This window comes from Sceloporus occidentalis, unplaced genomic scaffold (assembly GCF_023333645.1).
Source record: "Sceloporus occidentalis isolate IW3139 unplaced genomic scaffold, rSceOcc1.0.p SCAF_1, whole genome shotgun sequence".
Taxonomy (NCBI): domain Eukaryota; kingdom Metazoa; phylum Chordata; class Lepidosauria; order Squamata; family Phrynosomatidae; genus Sceloporus; species Sceloporus occidentalis.
In genome coordinates, this window is record NW_028316981.1 from 27,220,883 (window position 1) to 27,236,924 (window position 16,042).

A 16,042-nucleotide genomic window follows, 5' to 3' on the forward strand; every position below is an offset into this window, starting at 1 on the left:
CAATTTGCATTGCTATCACATGTGTACACAAGAGATTCAACCATGTAAATGTGTAAATGCACAAAAGTTAAGTGAACAAAAACTGTTTTATGCTTAAATAAACTCTGATGCAATAAGTTCTTCCAAACTACAAAAAGAGTCGAATTAGAGTCCAGTGTATGCAATTAAATCCTATGTTAGTTCAGAGTAAATACAGACCATAAGGTTAATTGGGGAGCATGTATAAATAAATGTACAGAATCATGAAGACCAAAGAGCTATCAAAATGAGTCGGGGGTATAATTGTACAGAAGCACCAACTGAGTGCAAGACCTGAGCAGGGCAGTGATGACCAGGGCTCTTAAAAGTCACTCATTTGTAGGGTATTCATAAGACAACTTACCTAATTCTGATGAGGTTATGGGCTGACCTACACATTTTTGTTCTGCTGGGCGGAATTTGTCCATATTCAGCAGCTGTGTGACTTGTGGCACATCTGAATTTAACTGACAGGCTCGAGGTATGGTATCTGTTCGCCCAGCAACTGTGAATGGAAAAATCAGTGTAAATCTGTGGAAAAAATGGCAAAGGCTTCACTTTTCTGACTGGCTGAACAAAACAGCCAAGAATAATCATGATGATAATTCAACCCACAAAATAACTGCCAGGACCCTATAAACATAATTGCCAGGACCCCATAAACATGTAAACATATACTGAAAAATTCAGCATTCATACTTTTAAAGATTCTAGCCTCTGCAGTAACAAAATGAAAAACCTTGAAAGATGAAAAAAATAAAGCAAATAAAAAGAACCTCACATGTGTTTGATATCAAAATCTTTCACATCTCAGTTCAATATCACAATTACTTCTGGATAGAGAACAATTTATTATTTCTAAATTAGGAGTCAGCAGTCCTTGGGATCTTCATTACCTCAAATGGACAGGATCACTTAGCTTTTAAACGATATGTCAGAATGCCCAGAAACACAGAAACAAATTATATAATGCTGCAACATTCCTTAAATGTGTGAGTACTGATACATTTTAAACTAATGAGGCATGTCTCAAATAACTGATATAACCTCAGTAGTATATCCCTTCTGTTATTTAGTCATATAATAAAAAAAGCTGCATAAGGTGACATTTGGCTCGGGTTTGTGGATGTTCCAGGTTACATACAGCAAAACAGTATGCCCTATACTGGATTACCAAAGGGCTCTTGTTTGGCTCACATAATTTAAACTCTTTAGGGTTATAAAGAATTATAGTCCTGCCTTTTTAGAAGAGGGTTGGACAAGACAATGATTTCAGCCCTTCGAGTTCCCTAAATCTTCAACTAATCACCAGCCGTTATATCTTTTCTAGGAAGCATAATTACATATGCATGATTGCTGTTAGCTTACTGTTAAAATAATTTATGTATGGGGATAAGAATTAATTAGATTTCAGGGTGGAGGGGTTTTGCTATTAAAATACACTCAACAATTAGCTGGTCTCACAATTCAGACCATGGTGATTTCTCCCAAGTATCTGATATACCCATGTTGTCCATGTGATTTCAGCAATGACTTTCTTCTTGCTACTCTTCCATAGAAGTCATTACATTTGAAGAAAGCCAGTAAGCAAATCGAACAAATGGCCAAAACTGGGGTCTTTGGTTCAGTTGCTGTGTCACCCTGACTTGCTTCTATCCCACTTAGCAGTGGAGGAGCACTGCCAATACATATCCTCTCCGTACCAGGATGAACCAGAAACACCCTTGCTATCCAGAAGAGTTATAGAAGTATAGCACTTTTGCTCTTTACAGATTTGATTGAAAAACAACAGACTACTCTTTTTTGTTCTGCTGCTGGTTATTTTTAATGCATACATTGTGGGGTGGTTTCCTGAGACTATAAACCTCATCCCACAGCCATGCATATTGCTCAACCAGGCCACTTCTCAGAGCTGTGTTGATATTGGTGATGTACAAGCAAATTACTACAGAACAGCATTTGTTCTGAACAGGGATTTGACATTTAGAAAGTAAAGTTAAGGGGGTTTTGCTTTAAGATTTAGGAAAGAAACATTGGTATATGATAGTTATTTACTGAAGAATAAATAATGATAAGATAAGGAAGGGAGGAGAAATAAGAATATGGGATTAAGTGGCAGTTAGAGAAAAGAGGAAAGGCTTTTTTATTATTGGGGAGGTAAAGGGAAGAGATATGCAGATGACACCATACTACTAAGTATATCTAGATATTACATCTAGATATTATATCTAAGATATGAGAACAGCACCATACTACTAGCAGAAAACATTATAGATTTGGAACAGTTACTAAGGAAAATCAAAGATGAAGGTGCAAAGGCAGGCTTAGTGCTCAACATAAAGAAAACAAATGACCACAGGAGAAATACATAAAATCTACCTAGAAAATGGGGAAATCATAGAATTGGAAGAGACCTCAAGGGCCACTGAAATATTCTACATCAAAATAGTAAGAGTTTCGGTACCTAGAATCAAACATTGATCATAATGGAGAATGCAGTCAAGAAATCAGAAGACTAGGAATGAGAAGGGAAGCTATGAAAAGAACAGACAAAATCCTAAATAGTAAAGAGATACAAATGAACACTACATTTAGAACTGTCCAAACCACTGTATTCCCCATCACCATATATGGAAGGAGATGCAGTAAATGTCATTACAGTATACAGCCCTCCCTCCCCAACCCTGGCCTTGCCATCTGCAGATTTCAGCATCCATGGATGGCAAATCCTATTTCTATTAATGGCAGTGTGTGCCTGCTGCTCTGGTACAGCAGCTGCAAGCGCATGCACTGCAACTGCAAACTGTGAAACTTGAGATCCTGTGATTTTTTTTTTCATCCATGGCGGGTCTGGAACGAATCCTGCCCCACGGATAAGAATAGCCCACTGTATTTTTTTTCTTTTTGTTACTGTTGTTTTGCTTTGTCACTGTTTTGTTTCATTTATGTTTGTCTTTTTTAAAATCTGTGTATGTATATATGCTTCTATTTTGAAAATTATTAATAAATATATTTTTAAAAAAGAACAGCAGAACCATACTGGATAGCACTGTTCTCTGTAATCAGCCATAATACTAGAACAAAACAAACAAAAGAACTTCAACTAGAGAAAGGAAGGAAGAGGCCAAAAAGAGAACAGCTGAACAAACCAATCATTCTGTATCAGCTTTGCAGCATAATAAGAAAACACTGAAACAAAATGTGAGGATATAGCTCAGCCTCCAGAGAAATATCCAAAGAGATTTGCAAAAAGAAATCTCCTTATCCGCCTGATTCTCAATTCCATGGATCACCCCAAAGGCTCAGTCTCACTGCTTTAATCCTGATTAAAATGAATAGAAAGTTTCCCAAATTCAGTGCAAGATAATTAGCTTGCATTGTTTCACAAATCAGACCAATTTCTACTCACTCTTTTTATAAAAACACCAGGCGTTGTGTACAAATACTCGGGAAGTGTCAAGTCTGGGTCCTCTGAGTAAACTGAGGCATAGTTCCCTGGTTAAGCTGTAGCCTGATGCAAAGATTGCATGCAGATGAATTTACCAAAAGTGTCCTTTACAGAAGTATTTCCCACATGTACCCAAAGTATCCCTTTATGCCATTCACTCAAATGGAGCTCTTCACAGTCTGTTTCAGTTTTCACCACTTCAAATAATTGGGTCATCCAAAGCTCACAGCAACTCAATTTATGAACAATATGAACAGCACTAGTCTCAGAACAGATTCCTGGAGGATCTCCTTATTTCCTGCCACAAGATCAACCTGTTTACTTCTGTTCTCTTCTTTCATTTAATAGTCTGAAAGATGTAGTGTTCTCTTGTTATATGAATACTAAATATACTCAATAAACTTCATTGAGGGATGTTATCAAACCCCTTTGGGGAATTTAAGCATCTAAGATCTACAGTGAATTACTGTTTTCAACATACTTGGTGATGCCCCCATAGGACTTCAAAAGATTGGTAAGGTAGGATTACTTTACCAAGACAGAAACAGACATTCCTTGTAGCTCTTGAAGGATGACAAACCTGATATGTTTGTCACAAAAATAAGAGCTACCTTTGTTCAATTGATGTGGCTCTGCTCCTTGTGTTTTCACTGTATATATAGCAAAGGTCTGTATGTCTACTTTATTTGTATCAAGTATTGAAATGACTTCCCTGATGAGAGACTTGGCTGTGTGTCTTCTTTCTCTTTTGGAAGGCTGCTAGATTTAGGCTGCTGATCAACCTCTTCTGTTTATAACTGTCTGCATTTTGGGTTATAAGTCTGTTTTGATTGTGTTGATTTTTACTGTATTACATTAAAATGGTTGCTTTATGATGTTATGCAGGCATGGTGAAGCTGTGGAAAGGCAGGATAAAATGTTTCAAATATATTCTGTCTTGAGACACAAAACAGACATACAGAGAAGTCATCAAAATCTCAAAAGGACAGAGAAACTCCTTCTCCTAGTCACAATGGGAAATGGTCTGATAGCAAGCTTCAAGATACTCACTAATCTAACTAGGAGAGATACTGCAATTCATCTTTATGATCCTATGTCCTTTATAGTATAGCACATAACAGGCAGAATCTACCTCCATGTCAGCCTGACTGGAAAGCAATGCCAATTCTCCCTTGCCTTCAGCTGGTAGAGCACCATGTTCAGCTGTCACCATTGTGAGCACCACTCAATAAACATTTCAATATGACAGACATCCCCCCATCCCACTGACACATAACAAATCAACTAGGTAATGGATGGCAAAAGGCTGTTTGCACAGATGGTACAGCTCTGAAAAACAAAATGATGGTTCTTGAAAGCCTTACAAATTCAAATTACCTGGAGAGAATAAACAGAAAATTAAAATGGCATATCTACAGTATCATCTTTTTCTTTTAAAAAAACACTCACTAAAGTACTTGGATCACAGGAGTATAGCCCAGGCTGAAAAAACACAGTCTGTTTAAATCAAGACACATTTGCTCACTAACAGGAACATTCAAAATTTACCACCTGGTTCTGGGGAGACTCTAATTGCAGGCAATCATCTAAAACGTTCTCCTTTCCCACTAATGGCCAACAAGAATGCCCACAGCCACTGACAGTTCCTCTCTCTGGGCAAGCAGAGATCCATTTCACTACATCTGAGAAGCTGAGCTAATAAAACTTCAAAACATTTTCAATAGCACACTGACTGCTGCCTTCCCCTAGGTGTCATCCACTGCTGCCTTCCATAATGAGAATTCTCCTTTACCTTAGACATTGGTATATTTCAACTAATGGTGCCACTGAAGTTTGGCAGGGCTGGTGATGGCGATGCTCTGAGATAAAACATTAATCCAGTCTGCAAACCAAATACCATCATTCTGGTATTCTGCAGTTTGGATCACACTCTCTATCATGCCCATTAGAATCTTTTACTCATCCTTGGTATCTGCAACATTAGCATTCCAGATGCCATGGACAGTGGAATTTTTCTCTGACTAGAAAATGATATCCCCTGAGATCCTTGGTACCTGGAATGTTTGCATTTGTAAGTATTTTATATGTTTGTAGACAGTATAACTGACTTTGTGTTGCCCAGGGCAACATATTTAATGGAATTTTATTTATATTTTATGGTGCAGACTGAATGGGGGTAATTTTGATAGAGGCTGAAATGCGTCGGGTTATTTAAAATGTAAGAAAATAACAATGGTATTAGAATACAGATTATAAAGTTTTTTTATTATCATTAAAATATAATGTATAGATGTCATTAGTACAGTTGAATGTTTATTATATGTTTTTCTTTTTTCTTTTGTATGCTTTGTTTGTTTGATTATTTATTTGTTAGTTAGAATGTCTTTAGTCCAAATAAAATAAAATAAAAAATATGTAGGACCATTAATATTACAAACAGGACCTTTGTTCATGATATCTTACTAGACCAGCACTGTGGGATATGAGTAGGAGAATTGTTCCGCAGTTGTTCTGTTCCTATCTAGAGGGCTGGTTCGAGAGACTAGCTTTGGGGGATTCGTGTTTAGCCCGGCTATTAAGCTATGGGGTGACACAAGATTCCATCTTATCACCCATTCTGTTCAATATCTACAGGAAGCCACTGGAGGAGGTCACAAGGGCATTTGGAATAGGGTGCCCTCAGTATGCTAATGACAGTCAGTTTTATTTCTCCTTGTCATCATCTGAGTCAGCTGGGGCTGTGCAGGTGCTGGCCCAGTGCTTAGATGCTGTAATGGGCTGCATGAGGGATGTCCAGTCAGCAAGTATCCCAAAAATCAAGTGCTTACAGTATAAGAGCTGTTGAGTAGTTAATTCAGTCCAGGTCAGCCACAGAGTAATAATAAATTAATAATAAAACTTTTATTTGTATCCCGCTTTTCTGTGACAAGACAATCAAAGTGGCTCACAACACATTAAAATCCATATGTCCCAAATTCCCTCCCTTAAAACAGGATTAAACATATTACAATTAAAAATATCTATTAAAAACACAATAAAATACAACAAAGACAAAGCGGTGGGCTAATACATGATGTGGGGGGCAGTCATTCTGTGGCTGGGCACTTTTATTCAGGAAAGGCCTGCCGGAAGAGATCCGTCTTGACAACTTTTTTAAAGCTGTCTAAGCACCAATTTGACGGATCTTGTCTGGCAGGCCATTCCATAGTTTGGGAGCAATTGCAGAGAAGGCCCTCTGAGGTAGCAGTTAGTCTGGTTTTTAAAGGCTGCAATAGATTCCTTCCAGAGGACCTGAGGGTGCGGGGCGGATTATGTGGGAGTAGTCGATCCCTCAAATAGGTTGGGCCCAAGCCATGTAGGGCTTTAAAGGTTATAACCAACACCTTGTACTGTGCCCGGAAACTAATAGGCAGCCAGTGAAGAGATTTTAGGATGGGTGTTATTCGGTCACTCCTAGTTTTTCCAGAGATCAGCCTGGCTGCCATATTTTGCAGTAGTTGAAGTTTCCGGACTAGGCACAAGGGTAGCCCCATGTAGAGTGCATTACAGAAATCAAGTCGTGAAGTTACCAGTGAATGTACAACAGTTTCTAGATCCTTTACTTCCAGGAAAGTGCGCAGCTGGCATATCAGCTGAAGCTGATAACAGGCGCTCCTGATTGTCGTATTCACCTGATTTCTCATGTGAAGCGACGGATCTAGGAGCACCCCCAGACTGCAAACACAGTCCTTTGTGGAGAGCGTGACCCCATCTAGGTCTGGAGGTTGCAACCCTATACCTGGTTTGGGGGGCCCTACTGTAAGTACCTCCGTTATGTCTGGTTTCAGCCTGAGTTTGTTTTTCCTCATCCAGCCCATTACCGCTTCAAGACACTGATTGAGAGGAGAAATGCTATCTGTTGTCATAGCTGCTGATCGGGACATGGAGAAATATATTTGGGTGCCATCAGCATACTGATAACACCCTGCCCCATGTCTGCGAATGATTTCTCCCAGTGGCTTCATATAAATGTTGAATAGCATCAGGGACAGTATGGCGCCTTGAGGGACGCCACATTTAAGCTCCGTTTTCAAGGAGCGACTGTCCCCGAGCATCACCCTCTGGAATCTACCAGAAAGGAAGGACCGGAACCACTGGAGTGCAGTGCCACTGATTCCTATCTCTCCCAGGCGTTCCAAGAAGATGTCATGATCTATTGTGTCGAAGGCCGCTGAGAGGTCTAGAAGCCCCAACAGGGTCACGCTTCCTCTGTCAATGCCTAGATGAAGATCGTCAGCCAGAGCAACCATGGCAGTTTCCACCCCATATCCCGTCCTGAAGCCGGTTTGAGTATCCAGCAGGATGAAGGGAGAAGCAAGAGGATCCTTGTCAGCTGGTCCAGGAGTTACTCAGCAAGTCAGTAGTCCAGATAAACAAAGCCAGCAAGAAGTAAAACAACTATAAATTGTAGCCAGTCCAAAGCACTAACACAGAAGGGTACTGCTAGTTGTCAAGAAGGGGGGTTGAAAGCAACAAAGATGCCAGGCTGTGACTAGGGGATTTATAGGTTGCTGTCTCAAAATACCAGGTGCCTAATTAGGTCAGTGTCTCCTACTTATCAGTCGCTGGGATTGGTGCAAACTCCCCTTGTCTCTTCCTTGCTCGCTGAATGATGGCAGAGGGTCTTCAAAGTCTGCAATCTCCTGGTCGAAAGCTTCCCCTGCCGCTTCAGCTCCCAGTTCCTTTGACTAAGGAAGACCACATTAATCAGGAGCTGCAGTTCCCTAGAAATCTGCCATCCTCTCCATCTGTCCAGCTCTAGAGGGTGAGTTATGAAAAGGGCCAATAAACTAAAACTGAATTCCAGTAAGAAGAATGCTCTGTGGGTTGCTGGTTTTTGAATCTGGGAAATGGGTAAACAGCCTGTCCTGGATATGGTTGCACTCCTTTTGAAGGAGCAACTATGCAGCTTGGGACTATTCCTAGATCCATCGTTGCCACTGGGGGCCTATCAGCTTATCATACCAATATTAAAAGAATTGTACTGGCTACCAATACATTCCAGTCTGTAGAGTCCTAAACAAATTGGAACCTTGAGGGAATAACTATTTGAACACCTATGTGATACCTGAGGGAATGCCTCCCTCCATACGTGCCTGCCTGAGGATTAAGATAAACCAATATTGGAACCAAAAAATTATAGACCAATTTCCTTGCTAAATTCGGACTACAAATTAATGGCTTCAATTCTGGCTGAAAGATTTAAAAAGGTTTTAATTAATTGGATACATGAGGATCAAAATGGTTTTTTGCCAAAAAGGAGAATTAGAGATAATATAAGAAATTTATTAAATTTAATCGAAATGCACGAAAAAAAATTGAATAAGGAATTGGCAATGATATTTCTTGACGCCGAGAAGGCTTTTGATAATGTTAGATGGAATTTCATGTTTGCGGTATTGAAAAAGTTAGATGTGGGAGAGACCTTTCTAAAATGGATAACAAAAATTTACCACAACCAAGAAGCGACGGTGTCAATTAACGGGGAAAGATCAACGATGTTTAAAATTTCTAAAGGTGTTAGGCAAGGTTGTCCACTTGCCCCGCTATTATTTATAGTGACTTTGGAGGTACTATTGAATAAGATTAGAAATGATACTGTAATTGGTGGAATAAGGATCAAAAACTATAATTACAAACTTCGAACATACGCTGATGACGTGGTCCTTACCATATCTAATATTTCGGAATGTGCAGACCACCTCATGAAGATTCTTAAGGACTACGGTAAAGTATCAGGGTATAGGATTAATCAGAAAAAAACAATGATGTTGACTATGAATATCCCAGATAAAGACATAGAAAAAATCGTGAAGATAACAGCTTTCCAAAGGAAAAAGCAAGTAAAATATTTAGGGATCATTCTGTCGACGAAGAACACGGAATTATACCAAAACAACTATATAAAGGTATGGAAAGAAATTAAAAGGGACCTGGAGAGGTGGCAGCATTTACAAATTTCCTGGCTTGGTAGGATAGCAGTAGTAAAGATGGCAATACTCCCTAAATTGATGTTTCTATTCCAAAACATTCCTATTATTACGAAGGATTCGGCATTTAAAGATTGGCAAAAAGATATTTCAAAATTTATTTGGCAAAATAAAAAACCTAGAATTAAAATGAAGATTATGCAGGATAAGACGGAAAAAGGCGGTCTGGGTCTCCCTAATTTTAAATGGTACTTTTATGCTTGTGTATTTGATTGGTTACTTGATTGGTTTAAATTGGAGAAAGATAGAATGTTGTCGTTGGAAAGCTTCGGGCTAAAATTCGGTCTTCATGCTTACTTATTTTACGAAAAAGTTAAAGTAGACAGAGAATTTAATTGCCATTACGTCCGTAAAACATTATTGCAGGTATGGGTGAAATATAGAAGAAGATGGTGCCCAAAGATACCCTTATGGGCATCTCCGGGTGAGGCCTTTTTGAAGAGGGAAGTGTATAGTGAGGATAGATGGATTACGTATAAGGATATCATCAAAATGGATCAAGGTAAAGAGAAAATTAAAACGCAGGAAGAGATTAGTAGTGAGGGTTTTGCCATCAACTGGTTCTCTTACAGACAGCTGTACGAGAGATTTAAAAATGACCAGACTGGAATAGGTTTTACATTAGCTATCCCAGAGCTAGAAAAAATAATCACAGGTGGCTCTAAAATAAAAGTAATATCCAATTTTTATAATATGATCCTGGGAATGGAAATGGAAGAGGAGGTTGTCAAAGAATATATGATTGCGTGGGCAAGAGACTTGAATCGAAGTATAAGGCTAGGGCAGTGGGAAAGCACATGGAAAAAAAGAATTAAATTTACAAACAATGTAGAACTTAAAGAGAATTGTTATAACTCGATCTTCAGGTGGTATTTAACCCCACACAGGATATCTAAAATGTACAAGGGCATGGAGGGTTTATGTTGGAAATGTCAAAAGGAACTAGGGACTTATTTGCATAGCTGGTGGTTATGTGATAAGGCCAAACAATATTGGAAGAGGATTCACGGAGAAATGAAAAAGATATTTAAATTTACCATGTCTCCTGACCCGATGGTGTATTTGTTAAATATGATAGAAGACCAGGAACTGGAAAAGACAAATGGCAAATTAAGATCTTCCACTGGGACATGGTAGAGAGCCTTCTCAGCCATAGCATGCCAACTGTGGGATGCCCTCCCCCTTGACTGGCACCAATGCGATTGGAGACTCGATTAGCACTGACACTCATCATTTAAATGCCAAATTAAAACTTGGCTGTTCATCAAAGCCTTTGGGCCTCATTAACTCATCTCGGGCTGCTTCAGTGACCAAGAAGGGCATCTCCCCCTTGAATGACTGCCTGAAGTCGGTAATGGATTGGATGAGGGAAAATAGACTTATGCTGAATCCAAATAAAACGGAGGTACTCGTGATAGGTAACCCCAATCCGGGTATGGAGATAAGTTTGCCAGTTCTAGATGGGGTTACACTTCCCCTGAAAGATTGTGTCCGCAGCTCTGGAGTGCTCCTGGATTCATCGCTTCAACTGTCTTCTCAGATTGATGCGACAGCCAGTAGTGCCTGTTATTAGTTTCGGCTGATAAGCCAGTTGCGCCCCTACCTGGAGCAGCGGGACCTAGAAATGGTCGTACATGCTCTAGTAACCTCTTGCCTTGATTTCTGCAATGCGCTCTACATGGGGCAACCTTTGTGCCACATCCGGAAGCTCCAATTGATTCAAAACATGGCAGCCAGACTGGTTGCCGGAAAATCCAAGTTCGACCATATTACTGTACACCTATTTTAAAATCACTGCATTGGCTGCCTATTAGCTTCCAGGCACAGTACAAGGTGTTGGTTATCACCTATAGAGCCCTACATGATCTGGGTCCAGTCTACTTGAAGGAACGCCTCCTCCCATACAATCCTTCCCGTACACTCCGATCCTCCGGGAAAAACCTTTTACAATCTAGAAAGACCAGACTGGTGGTTACCTCCTGGAGGTCCTTTTCTGTTATGGCTCCAAAAACTTGGAATTACCTGCCGGAAGAGATTGGCCAATTACCCTCACTCAAGGCTTTTAAAAAGGCGACGAAAACCTTTCTCTTGTTTTTACGCTTTTTGTAAGTTGAGTTCAGATCACTGATGTAGGGCAGGGTATAAATATTTAAATACATAAATGTCTGTGTTGGGTATAGATTTGTAGAAAAAGGAAATTTTCATGACAAGCTTATTTTGACGTGGAGAAGTGACAAGCTTGGTAGAAGAAGGAAAATTTATAAGATAAGGGAGTTAGATTGGAGGAAAGACCATCAAATCAAAATTCCTGCTCCAAAAGGTCTACGTCCCCAAGACAGAACCCTAAGCAATCCTGAATATCATGTGCCAAAAAGCAAAGAATGATCAGGTTCGAGGAAAAATTTACATTAACAAGCAAAATAAGCAGGCCTGAGTTATTTCTGGCCACAAGCATTTTAAAGCTTCCTTGTGGGAAAGAGCTGGGGGGGGCTGATTAATCTGAAGAAAAAGAGGGGTGAAATTTAGCCTAGATTCTGTAGAACCACAGGAAAAAGCTGACTTACATACACATAATACCAATACTAAGTGCAAATATTAATATGTTGTTGATAAGCAATAGGATTTTTTTCACCAATAATATTGGGAAGAGTTAATGTGAAGTCCATCAACAACTATCTATTTTCTTCTTTAACTGTCCCGTTTCTAATAATGGCTAGATTTTATATGGATACTCTTCACAGTTTTCTCTTTACAAGCCATTTTGAGTAAATGAAGTCTCTTCACAGAAGAGCTCTATGATAATTAAATAACAAGCTCTCTTTCAAAATGCTTAATGAAATACTTATCTAAAGGTAGCTGGCAGAAGATTATTAGCAGTTTTGTATGCTAATTTAAAGATGGAATCTTTTCCACAATGCAGTTTTAATGAAGGCTGTACTTTAAAAAAATTTAAGTGTCTACCTACATTGTAACTACACTTAACTAATGTCATGAGCCAGAGAATGCATGACCTGTGCTCACATTAATCGCAATGAAATAATTTAAACTCTCAAATAATTACAAAAAAATTGACAAGACAGGCTTGGCATTGATATCTAATGGACTTCCAGGAGGTCCAAGTTAACACACCATCTTCATCAGCTGTGTCCATGGGCTTTGATTTCAGAGTGAAGATCTTTCGCAGCTTACAATTAGCTGAAACTATGATGCCATCCAGTGACTGGAAAACAGCTCCTTTGAATATCTCACTGGTGAAAGCTACCAAGTCAATGCACAGATTGCACCACTAGAAAAGAGAAAAATAGGTTTTAGTGACTTCGTTGCATAAGTTGAAGTAGAAACCAATATCAAAATCTGCTACCTATAATAATAAAAGAGCTTGTGTGTCTATGTGTCTGTATCTGCAGCCACTCCAAAAACACATCTGAACCTTGGCATGGATACTAAAGGGACCCTAACAGTTTACACCACTGCTTCCTTAGTTATCTGATCTAAGGAACCAATTGTTTCCCTCTCCCTTCAATGTTCCAGGGATTAGCACCATTTTTGTCCACTTGCCACAAATCTTTCTTTCTGTCCTGGAAACTCGCTGTGGACTAGCAGTCGACGGCTCTCAGACTAGCACTGGTCCAGAGACATCCACTTTGAACAGCACTTATGTACACTTTGTGATTACTTTCCTCTTTAAATGAGTTGTTTTTGATTTTGTGTTGTTGTGTGCCTCCAAGTCGATTTTGACTTATGGAGACTCTAGGGCAAACCTATCATAGGATTTTCTTGGCATGTTTCTTCAGAGGGGGTTTGCCATTGCCATTCTCTGAAGCTGAGTGAGTGGGATTTGCCCAAGGTCACCCAGTCAGTTTTTATACTCGAGTGCGGAATCAAATCCTGATTTCTTGAGTCCAACACTCAAACCACTACAGTGGCTCTCCATGAATTAATGGTGGTATCCAGAGCGCCGCCCTGGATATGTACTAAGGTTGCCTTGGGTCCCTAGTACGTTCAGTCCTTTCTACATGGGCACTGCCATTACGACGTCATGTACGCAGACATGACATCCTGGCGCCGCTGGATACATACTAGGTTTGCCTCGGGGTGTTCTTTCCAGACACCCCGCACCCCTAGTATGTTGTAATGGCGGCACCCTTTCTACATGGGCGTCACCATTACGATGTCACAACCATGGACGTGACATCCTGGCACCACTGGAGGGCGCTGGTGGTGCCCTTTCTGCGGTGCCAGAAGGAGTTCCGTATTGCTGGCGCGGCATTTAAACAGCCACGCCAGCGATATAAAGGGAAAGGGGCCGAGCAGCCCATTTCTCCCTTTCCCCTCCGCTGTTGGGGTGTCCTTGGGGCATGAAGTCCCAAGGACACTCCTTTCCAGGCCATGGGGAAGTGGCATTTTGCTGCTTCCCCGTGGCCAGGAAAAGTGGCAGATCGGGGCCTCTGGGGCTGCCGCTGTGGCAGCTGAGGCCTTGATCCATTGGGGAAAGGGGCGGGTGCAGGCTGCCCCAAAGGAGCGGTCTGTATCCCACCTAATGTTACCTAAATGTTAAGTAATAGTTGCTTACCATGCCAATATGTTACAAATATCTCTGTCCTTCACTACAGACAAAATATTGGAAGAATGGGTAGAACAGAAAGAGCAAAGGAAAAAAGATGAACACTAAGGCCCTGAACAGATGAGCCTATAGAGCGCAGTCGTCACTTGCTAGGGGTTGGCTGAGGGTGCACCGCCCATACGTGCCTCACCCCTAGCACGAGATGAGGGCGTCAAAATGGCACTGCCATTTTGACGCGACGGATGCTTAGCGTCTGCACGTCGCATCCCCTTGTGATGTTGCGAGTGTGCCATTGGCACACTGCGGCGTCACAAGGGCACCACAGAAAGAACTCGCTTTTTGTGGGTTCTTTTTGCCACATGAGGAAGTCGTGCGGTTTGTCCGCTGCAGCTTCCTTGCTCGGCAAAACAAGGCACCAGCAGATCACCCTTTTTGGTTGGTCTGTACCCCACCTAACTTTCCCTAGAAATGAAGCTACTGAAACAATATATAGAGATCTTGTAGCACCTTTGAGACTAACTGAAATGATGAAGTTGGCAACATGAGTTTTTGTAGACTTCAGTCTACTCCCTCATATGCATCTGAGGAAGTAGACTGTAGGCCCCATACAGACAGGCCAAAATAAAGCTGCTTCGGGTCACTTTGGAGGTATGTTGTTTCAATGATGCATGCATACTAAGACTCCGGAAGCTGCACCAATGCCACGATCCAGTCCTATGGACTGGAGCACAGCTTTGGCGCAGCTTCCGGAGTCTTAGGACGCATGCATAATTGAAACAACATACCTCCAAAGTGACCCGAAGCAGCTTTATTTTGGCCTGTCTGTATGGGGCCTACAGTCTACAAAAGATCATGCTGCCAACTTCTTTCCTTCAGTTAGTCTCAAAGGTGCTGCAAAATTTCTCTACATACTGATTCTACAGACTAACATGGCTATATTTTTGAATTCTACTGAAACAAGTATGTAGTAGAATTATGTAAATTCACTGCTTTTAAAACTAATTTCTTTTTATATCCAGGTTCAGAAATAATACTTTTGTCAGGACTAATATTGGGTAATTGAGACTAGCTTTTGTTCCTACAGGCAAAATAAATAAATGAGCTAAAATCTTAATCAGGTTTTGTTTTCCATCTCAATCTTTCAATTCACAGATCAGGATCAATTTAAGAGTTTTGGTGTTGCCTGATCTTGTCGGAAATTCCACAATGAACATATGCACATGCTGAACAATATATCATTCACATGGGTATACAGAATTCATCTTTCACATTCATTGTGGGGGGATGTCACCACACATCTATTGTGTATCACCTGTTGTGATACACATGTTATTATGACAGTCTTCTGGAAATCCATGAATATAGCAAACAAACAACATTAGCAGGAGTATGAACTTATCTTAATCCATTCAAAACAGATTTCCGCATTGGACACCATAGCTATTATTTTGTGCCACTGGAAAGTGGTAACACTGATGATGCTCTCATCATCAGCTCTCAGTTTGCATGGCCTGAATCCAATTATCAGTCCCAATTAGAGTAGATGTCTTGAAACCAGTGAACATTACATACCGAGTATACTCAACTATAGGTTGACCTCATCATGTAAAAGGAGAGGGTAGGTTTTGGGGCCAAAATTTTGATATAACCCATGGATATATGGAGGGTAAAATGTAGGGGCATGCAGCAAAGGATCTAAAGGATGAAGCACAGGAAAACGATGCCAAAGAACTTAGAAAATTCCAGAAGGCATAACCATTTGTGTTCATACTAAAGGTTGGATGGATAATAGGAAAGAGGGAGATCTGTGCTTCCAGGACAGATTATACTCATGCTTTTCACCAGAGGATGGTTCTTTTTTTAAAATAAGAGTTAAAGTACAGTACTTACATTGACCTGTAGATAAGTCAACTCAGTTTTTGGGGGTCATTTTTGACCTATTTTTCTAGACTTATACATGAGTATATACAATATCTATTGTTT

The 16,042-nt window shown here is 40.3% G+C and overlaps 1 protein-coding gene across 5 annotated transcripts in view; it reads right to left on the reverse strand.

The window, feature by feature from the left end:
* Positions 1–16,042, reverse strand: part of CFAP20DC (CFAP20 domain containing) — a 254,220-nt gene that overhangs the window by 150,505 nt on the left and 87,673 nt on the right. For all 5 annotated transcript variants that reach the window (XM_089518704.1, XM_089518719.1, XM_089518733.1 and 2 more), the window contains 2 exons: positions 12,625–12,781; positions 383–523 (listed from right to left, as the gene is read on the reverse strand). In XM_089518704.1, coding sequence (XP_089374830.1) covers positions 383–523; positions 12,625–12,781 — 298 coding nt within the window. The remainder of the gene's footprint in view (positions 1–382; positions 524–12,624; positions 12,782–16,042) is intronic.